Source organism: Peromyscus leucopus, chromosome 2 (assembly GCF_004664715.2).
Source record: "Peromyscus leucopus breed LL Stock chromosome 2, UCI_PerLeu_2.1, whole genome shotgun sequence".
Classification (NCBI taxonomy): Eukaryota; Metazoa; Chordata; class Mammalia; order Rodentia; family Cricetidae; genus Peromyscus; species Peromyscus leucopus.
Genome location: NC_051064.1, coordinates 82,776,091 through 82,785,135, shown reverse-complemented (window position 1 = coordinate 82,785,135; position 9,045 = coordinate 82,776,091). Strand labels below are relative to the sequence as shown.

The window sequence follows — 9,045 nt, the reverse complement described above, 5'->3', positions numbered from 1 at the left end:
GTGTTAGTCAGGAAGCTTAAAGATCCACATTTCTCCTCTAAGGAGACTGAAATCTAGACTTTCAGAATGTAGTCTAAAACAGTTTCTAAAATACCGGGCTGAGGCAACCTGGGCTTTTAGACTTCTAGGTTACAGGCTCCAAAAGCTTCTGCGGCAGAAGCAGCTCTGCGCTGTTCCGCCAGCCTCCTAGCACGCCGCAACTACATTTCCCAGAGGCCCTCCTGCGGCTTCTACGCCAGCGTACTGCTTTCCGGCAGCGTTTTACGTCAGTTCAAAGAAAAGGTTCGGCGTCTCGTTCACCGTCTGACATGGGGTCCTCGTGGTCGGCGAATGCCGAGCTTCCCGGGTCTTCATCCACAGCTGCCCCCGCGAACCCACCTGCGGAAGCCGCCGCGCCGGCCTCTCTCGCACAGGACTCTGCTTTTAAAAACTGCTGGAGCTGTCGCTTGCTTTCTGGGTCTGCGCTCTTGGGGGCGGGCGCCTACGTCTACCTGCTGGCCAGGAGGCCCATGAAGCAGGGGATGCCGCCGAACCCAGGCGCCATAACGCAGATGGTCGTCGGCATCAGTGAGCGGGGTGGGGCGGGGGCTATGGAGGAGGGGGAAGTGTGTGTGGGGGACTAGGGAGTTGGGGGCGGGGACTAGGGAGGTGGGGACAGTGGGGGGCGGGGACTGGGGAGGTGAGGAAAGTGGGGGTGGGGACTAGGGAGGTGGGGAAATGGGCTGGGACTAGAGAGGTGGGGAAAGGGGGCGGGGACTAGGGAGGTGGGGAAAGGTGGGGGCGGGGACTAGGGAGGTGGGGCGGAAAGGTTGGGGGACAGGAGCTCCTTTCTGCTCCCTGACCTGTAAGGAAGGTGCACGAATGATCTGTCTTTCAGCAATGCGGTGGTTAAATAAAATGCTATAGACGGGGCACTGGGTGAACTAAAATGCAATATACCAAAGGCACTTTTTTTTTCTCTTTTTCAGGTATTGCCTGTTGGGGTGTAGTTGTCCTGGCAGACCCCAGAGGGAAGTCCCACCGAGTTGTTTGAAAGCACCAGCAGTTAACTGCTGCAAGGCAGAAAAAAACCAGCCTTGTGGATATTCTTGGCAGTCGTGGACAAGGATGCAGTTCATTATAGGACATACTAAGAAGATTGTGACAACATGAGCTGCCATTCTTTGGCCATGGATGTTTATGGTTTTCTCCCCTCAGGTTATAAAGGGACAAATAAATCCCCAGGAAGCAAAAATGGTTCCGTGTCTTGTCCAGGAAGGTTGTGTGTAATTCAAATTATACTGAAAGATGACAGTTTTAAGAAGTTATTAAAATGGAGTAAATGATAGGCCAATAATGAAATAAACTATTTTATTATTATAGTAAGCAGTTCTTTTTATTTTTCTAATTGTATCAATAGCTGTTACCAGCCTAACCCTGGATAGGTACGTGGAACTAGATTTGAAAGTTTTTCATGCTTTCTAGAGTTTCTTTATGTCCTTCACTGAGTGAGAGCTGCTGATTTGTTATTTCATTGGTAAACCTTGAGACCAACAAGTGGGTTTGCGTCAGTGTTTCATCAGAGCAGTGATGGAGCGAAAAGATTTTCTCCCCAGCTCTATCTCTCACAGCTGGAGTAGTTCCAAAGAAGCAGGAGTTACCTTTATCCACCAAGTATCAATACATAATTAAAGATGTAAATATCAAAATATTTTAGAAAAATTCAAAAAGAAAAACTGTTGATGGCTTTGCCCATAGGTATTATAAGTATTCTACATTGGAATTGGGATGATTTTGGGTAAGAGAAATGTGTCCTTGTTGTCAGGGCTTGGTTTTTGGGATATTCTCTGAAATACTGAGGCGTCTGTGCAAAGGTATGTTTAGGTGGTTCTTCAAAGTAGAAAGATACCATTCGATATGAATTAGTGTTGAGTAGTATGTTGAGCAAGTTTTTAACTTTTTTGACAATTTTATACATGTATTTAAAATATTTTGGTCATACCTCTGATATCTTTTCATCTCTTTTTTTAATGACCCACTGAGTTTAATTAGGATATTAGGATTGCTTGCATAAGCAGGAGGCTGGACTACAGTAATGAAGTGGATGTTTTTTGGTTTGGTTTGGTTTGATCTGGTGTCTGGGTGCATCTGAAAATTATGTTGATAATAACTGCAACAGTGTCCTGGTTTATTTACTTATTAGTGTTTTGTTTTTCTCAACCTGACACAAGCTAGTCTTACATTGGTAGAGAAACCTCAATTTAAAAGAATTCCCTTATAAGATTGCCTGTGGGCAAATTTGTGGGGAATTTTTTGAGTAATGATTATATGGGAGGGCCCAGCCCACTGTGGTAGTATCACCCCTGGGCAGGTAGTCCTGGAGAGGGTAAGATGAGCAAACCAGTAAGCAGCACTCCTCCAAGGTCTCTGCTTCAGTTCCCATCTCCAGTTTCCTGCTCTGAGTTTCTGTCTTGACTTCCCCAATGATGGACTGTAACCTGTAAGCCAAATAAACCCTTTCTTCTCTAAAGCTTTTGGTTGTGATGATTTATCACAGTAATTGAAACCCTAAAACAAACAGTATATTTGAAAATAATATATATATATATATATATATATATATATATATATATATATATCTTAGTTTAAAATGTTATTGATAAAAATGTTTCTATTCATCTTAACCTTTAGAACATCATATGTTTGGGGATTTTGTTTTTTATTTGTTTTCCTGCGGAGGGTCTTGCCTTAGGGTTGATGGCTGTTAACTGCCTCGGTTGGTAGTTACTTTATATCAAATTTTTCTCTGCTGTTATGCTGTTTTATCTGCTGCTATGCTGTTTCATCCACTAAGATTGTAAGACAGTCTCAATCATTTATTGACATTTAAACCAAGTTTATAATTCTTTACCAGTGGTTACCATCTTGAGCAATCTTTTTTTGGTCAACCATAAGTAGAGACTCTAGCCATTAAGTTTTATCATGAGATTAAAGCAATTGTGTCACATTTGCAAGCTCTACTTTTAATGTTACTTGGTATTTTTTAAGATATTTACTATTTACATTTACTATTTCTACTGAAATCTTGAACCCCTTAAAGTAACCAAGAAGGGATGGAATCAGTTTCCTCTACACTCATGTTAATATTGGTATTTTGGTCTTCTCATAAGTCACAAAATTCATAATAGTGTTTAGAAGTTGTGAATTGTTTTCAGTGTACTTTGCCGAAATCCATCAGAGGAATCCCTCTGGTATCTATAGCATCTTCTAAATAAGATGTGAAATTTCAAGTAATTTTACATCTCTATCAGAATTTGTGGGTTACCAAGTACATTGTCACAAAAGAGAATCTAGTTTTATACCTGATTGTGGACTCCCTTTCAGGAGTTCATAACAGTGGTCTTAAAATATCCAGTAAGCTATGTTGCAAAGAGATGTGCTATTATCCAGGTATGTTCCGATTACAGAGGAAGGAGTAGGTGTAGCATGATTCTTGAAGCCCCTGCAATACTCTGGTAATTGAGTGTTGCCTTCACTTTAAGGTTGCTAGCTTCGTTTACCCCTAATGAGAATCAGCCTGTACTTTGAAGCTTTCACACTTTGAAGATGGGCATTGTCTTCTCTGCAGCTATGAACATAGTAGGTAGCATCATTTTCCAATATAAGGATATGTATTGAATGTCTTCTTTAAAGCAGCCACTGTCATCAGTTACCCTAGCTAGATCTAAGGAGCCTGCATTAGCTTCTACAATAGCACTTGTTATTTCACCTTGCACTTTTATGTCATGGATATGACTTTCACTCACTGTCATGAACCAACTTCTCCTGATTTTAAATTTTTCTTCTGAAGATTCTTCATCCGTCAGGGTTCATAGAATTTAAGAGAAGGGTAAGGCCTTGTTCTGGCTTAGGTTTTTGTCTTAGAGAAATGTAGCTAGCTTGATCATCCTATTCAGACAATAAAACTTTCTAAACCTCAGCAATAAGGCTGTTTTCTGTTCTTAAGTTACAGGAGTAACACTTTTAATTCTCTTCAAGAACTTTACCTTTGCAATCACAATTTGGCTTAAAGTTTGTTGTGTGTTGGTCTGACTTTACCTATTGTGGCTTTCTGCGTGCTTTCCTCATCAAGATCTAGCTTTTAATGAAAGTGGGAGTTGTGTGACTCTTACCTTCACATGAACAGTTAAAGATTCTGAGGGTTATTAAACCAATTTCAATATTGTGTTTCAGAATAAACAGGCTGGGTAGTAGGATAAGGTGCGAAGAAATGTGCAATGACTGATTGGAGCAATCTGTACATCTTTCAGTGAAATTTAAGGTGCCTCAAACAATTACAATACTAAGATCACAAATCATAAAAAATGTAATAATGAAAACTTTAAGGGGCTGGAAATGAAGCTAGTTGATAGAGTGCTTGCCTGCCATGCAAGGAATGTTGAGTTCTGACTGTAGGACTATATAACCTGATTGTATCATACAACTAATCTCAGTAAGGTTCAAAGTCATCCTTGGGTATGTAGAGTTTGTAACCAGCCTAGTAAACATTTGAACTCTGTCTCAAAAATGTAGGGTTGAGGTAAGAGAATCGCCAAGTGTGTCACAAACACATTATGTTAGCACATGCTATTGGAAGATAGCATGCATAGACATCAGAACAGGACTGTCACAAACTCAATTTTTACAATGCAGTGTCTAGGCTAAAGCTATTGCTCAGTTGTTAAGAGCATGTGCTGGTGCTCTTGCAAAGGACCTGAGTTTGGGTTCCAGCACCAACATCAGGTTTCCTGGCCTCCAAAAACCTCAGTTCAAAGGGATCTAAAGCCACTGAACTCCATGTGTACCTACATACGTGTGTGCACACACACACAACTAAAAACATCCCTTAAAAATGCAATATCTGCAAAGTACAATGAAAAGAAAAAGGGTAGGCCTGGGTCATAGTACCATTTAGACACTTTTAATGCCTTTGAGTTTGTATCCTTAACTAAGCTTTTTTCCAGTGAACTTTTGGGCTCAACACATGCACTTGATTCTTCCCCACGTGGAGCAATTTAGTTGGCTATGAAGAAAGCATTGTCTGTAACAAGCCCATCAGAATAAGCAAAAGCAAAACTGTTCAGAATTTGTATTTTAAAAGTATTCTTTTAAGTTTTAAAAAATATACTTGAAGTACCAAGCCACTCATTTCAGTTTGTTTTTGGAATAAGTCTGTGATCTTTACAGAAACATTTTAGGGAGAAAAGAATCCTATATCCCCCTCCTCTGTCCTCCAGCTCTCTATCTTTCCTCTTTCTTCCTTTCCTCTCTCCCTACTACCCCTTCCTCCCTCTCTTTAAGTTTATCTCTTTCCCTGCCCCCCCCCAACTTTGAGTAAGCAAAACAGACTCTGTGGTAGTTTGAATGTAATTGGCCCACGTAAGCTCATGGAGTGACACTCTTAGGAAGTATGGAATTTTTTGGAGTAGGTTTGGCCTTGGATGAAGTCTGTAACTGTGGAAGTGGGCTTTGATGTCTCACATATGCTCAAGCCATGCCCAGTGTCTCAGTGCACTTCCTGATGCCTTTGGATTAAGATGTAGAATTCCCAGCTCCATGTCTGCCAGTATGCCACAATGTCCCACCATGATAATAATGGGCTAAACTTCTGAAACTGTAAGCCATCCAATTAAATATTTTCCTTTTTAAGACTTGCTGTGGTCATGGTGTCTTCACAGTGATAGAAACCCTGACTAAAACAGAAGTTGATATTGGAGACTGGTATAGCTGTGATAGGCCTGACCATGCTTTTGTTTGGAGGAATTTAGACGTTGGGAGTTTGGGTTAGAAAAGCAGTGGGATGCTTTAAGTGCTACTTAATGGGTCATACTAGTAGGAGCATGAAAGGCTGTGGTGTTACTGTGTTCCCCGAAATATTGTGCACCCTAATTTATCTGGGGTCAGAGAACAGACAGCCACTAGATACAGAAGCTAGAAAATGGTGGCACTCACATCTTTAATCCTAGCATTCGAGAGACATAAATCCCTCTGGATCTCTGTGAGTTCAAGACCACATTGGAAACAGCCAGTCATGGTGACTCACCCCTTGAATCCCAAGAAGGGAGCCTTTAATCCCAGGGAGTGATGGAAAAAAACAGAAAGATATATAAGGTGTGAAGACCAGAAACTAGAAGCATTTGGCTGGTTAAGCATTCAGACTTTCAGAAGCAGTTCAGCTGAGATTCATTCTGGCTGAGGACTCAGAGGCATCCAGTCTGAGGAAACAGGATCAGCTGAGAAGTTGGCCAGGTGAGGTTAGCTGTGGCCTGTTCTCTCTCTCTGATCTTCCAGTATTCACCCCAATCCCTGGCCTTGGGTTTGTTTTATTAATAAAAACTGGTAAGATTAATGCTACAGAAGGCAGTGGTACTGAATGTGGTTTGATGAACTATAGGGACCTGGCTCAAGAGGTTTCTGAGGAGAATGTTTGTATGTGGCCTAAAGGCCAGTGTTGTGATATTTCGAGAAGAAGAATGTAGCTACTTTTTGCCCTTGTCTGTAAAATCTGCCTGAAGATAAAGTGAAGAGATTTGGATTAATTCTGTTGGCAGAGGAAATCTCAAAATAGCCTACTATTAACTCTGTCATGTAAACTCTAATGAAGATGTATAATTAAAAGGAGCAAGCTGAACAAGGAAAAATAAAAATCTACAATTTGAAGAAAAGAGGAACATCAGGAAGTGGAATGGAGCTAAATCCTGTGTTTTAGGAGATAAACAGATTAAGAACTGGACTAAAGTGAGTGGTGACCTCAGGGCAAGATCCCACCTAGCTATTTCCAACTTGTGAAAAGGAATTAAAGAAAAGCTTAGAGCCTTGTGTGGTGGTGCACACCTTAACCCTGATATTCAGAAGGCAGAAGCTGGCCTCCGAGTTTTAGGCCAGCCTGGTCTACAGAGCAAGTTCTAGAGCAGCCAAACTTTGGCAGTGAAGAAAACCATTGAAAACAAAGCTGGTGAAATGTAATTGAAAGATCTCTGAGTTAAGGCCAGCCTAGTCTATGGAGCAATTTCCAAGACAGCCATGATTGGGCAGTGAAGGAAACCATGGAAAACAGAAAGCTGGTGAAGATGTAATTGAACTAGGGGGTCATGTTTTAACTCCAGTAAGCAGCAGAACTTATTTGGCCATGTGGCTTTAGAGTCAAGGAGCAACTAAAGAAAGCCACTAAGACCAGTCATGTATCAAGGTTGTCCCTGAATGGAGGCCTAAAGATAGCAATGCATGAAGCTGTGAAGGTGAAGTCTGTTTTTTTTTTTGAGACCTCAATATCTTGGAGATGGTAGAGTCATAGATACCTACTATGGAAAGCTGCTAACAGGGAATGGAACCAGCCCAAGAAAAAAAGTGTGTTACAGTTAACAAAGTTGAAAGGAGTTGGAGATCTGAAGAGCATTTTGACATAGACATAGAGACACAGAGTATGATGTTTGCCCAGTTTGTTTTCTGTCTTGCTTTCTCCAGTATTTCCTCACTATTATCCCTTTCCTATACTTTGGAATGGTAATATATATTCTGTGCCATTATATATTGGAAGTATGTGACCTGTTTTTTATTTTTTGTTTTGTTTTGTTTTTATTATGATTTTATAGGGTATTACAGTTAAGAGATTGCATGAATCTCAGAAGATACTTTAAACTTTGGACTTTAAAATGTTGAACCCATGGTAAACTAAGGGGACTTTTGAAGTTGAACTAAGTGAATTTTTGCCTTATGTTACAAGCTTCTGGGAGCCAGGGAGTAGAATGTAGTAGTTTTAATGTAATTGCTCCCCATAAGCTCATAGGGAGTGGCACAATTAGGAGGTATGGATTATTTTGGAGTAGGTATGACTTGTTAAAGAAAGTGTGTCACTGTGGGGATGGGCTTTGAGGTCTCAAATATGCTTAAGCCATGCCCAGTGTCTCAGTGCACTTCCTGTTGCTTTTGGATCAAGATGTAGAATTCTCACCTCCTCCAGCACCATCACTTGCATGCTGCTATATTCCACCATGATGATTCTGGACTAAACCTCTGAAACTGTAAGCCAGTTTAAATGTTTTCCTTTTTAAGGGTTACCATGGTCATGGTAATAGAAGCCAATAAAAGCCCTAAGTAAGGTAGACTTCATAACAAATCTAGTATTACTTAGTAATATAAGAACTCCAACATAATCACAATTGGTGGGTTTTGAATTTCCTTTCAACATAGAAGTGAGAGTCTAGAAAAATTCATAATTACATTAATAAGGGGAGATGAGTAAATTAAAAAATCAGCAATCTGAAATATACTTGTTTTTCCGCCCAAAATGCAAACACATGTCAACATGGAACGTTTGGTGGAATGGAGGGATGCATGTGTGTATACATGCAATTAGAGACCAGAGAAAAACCTTGTTCAGGCATCATCCACTTTTTTTTTTTCTTTTTACAAAAGGCCTCTCACTGGCCTAGAAGTAACCAAGTAAGCTAGATTGACTGGAGACCCTTGCCTGCAAAGTTCTTGGATTACAAACATGAGCCACCATCTCTGACTTTTTTTTTTTTTCTAACATGGTTTCTGAGGTTCAAAGTCAGATCATAATGCTTGCAAGGCATGATCTGCTCCTAGGTTGTTTCTTTTAAATAAATTTCCAAGACTTCTGTTAGTGAAATCTTTATATCCTGGGTATAAAGTTTGTCATGTTGGCATAGTATCCTTTGTTCCTATTATAAATAGTGTTACCTTGTTTAGAGTCTTGTGATCAGCTAGCAATGTATATAATCCTGTTAAAGGAGCCAAGTATAGAGAAACCCTCAAGAATCCTGGAAATGTAGAGGTGCTGAGTTTGAGGTATACTTCTGTTCTCAACCAGTTGCTGAGACAAATGTTAATGGCATCACTACTGAGGTCACCTGGATGAGCCTCCTTGTAAAGACAGCTATTTCTGGTAACCTGGAAGCTGTAGCTGAGCATCTCAATTAAGTTTGTTTTTCACTCCCCCTCCCCGTTTAGCTTTTACCCCCTTCTTTAAGATCATTTGTATCTGAAGTGGGAGCCTCAGGTACA

At 40.5% G+C, this 9,045-nt stretch overlaps 1 protein-coding gene across 1 annotated transcript; it reads left to right on the top strand.

Annotated features, from left to right (window-relative positions):
- Positions 1-249: 249 nt before the first annotated feature.
- Positions 250-1,365, top strand: Dmac1 (distal membrane arm assembly complex 1). Its single transcript, XM_028873966.2, has 2 exons — positions 250-567; positions 969-1,365. Exons 1-2 carry the CDS (start codon positions 309-311, stop codon positions 1,031-1,033), a joined length of 324 nt encoding a protein of 107 aa, XP_028729799.1. The 5' UTR covers positions 250-308; the 3' UTR covers positions 1,034-1,365.
- The last annotated feature ends 7,680 nt before the right edge of the window (positions 1,366-9,045 follow it).

Bases quoted from the DNA above. Each gene is read 5' to 3' on its own strand.
- Dmac1 (XM_028873966.2), top strand. From the start codon at position 309: ATGGGGTCCTCGTGGTCGGCGAATGCCGAGCTTCCCGGGTCTTCATCC. The intron at 568-968 runs GTGAGCGGGGTG...TCTCTTTTTCAG, and splicing joins GCAGATGGTCGTCGGCATCA to GTATTGCCTGTTGGGGTGTA.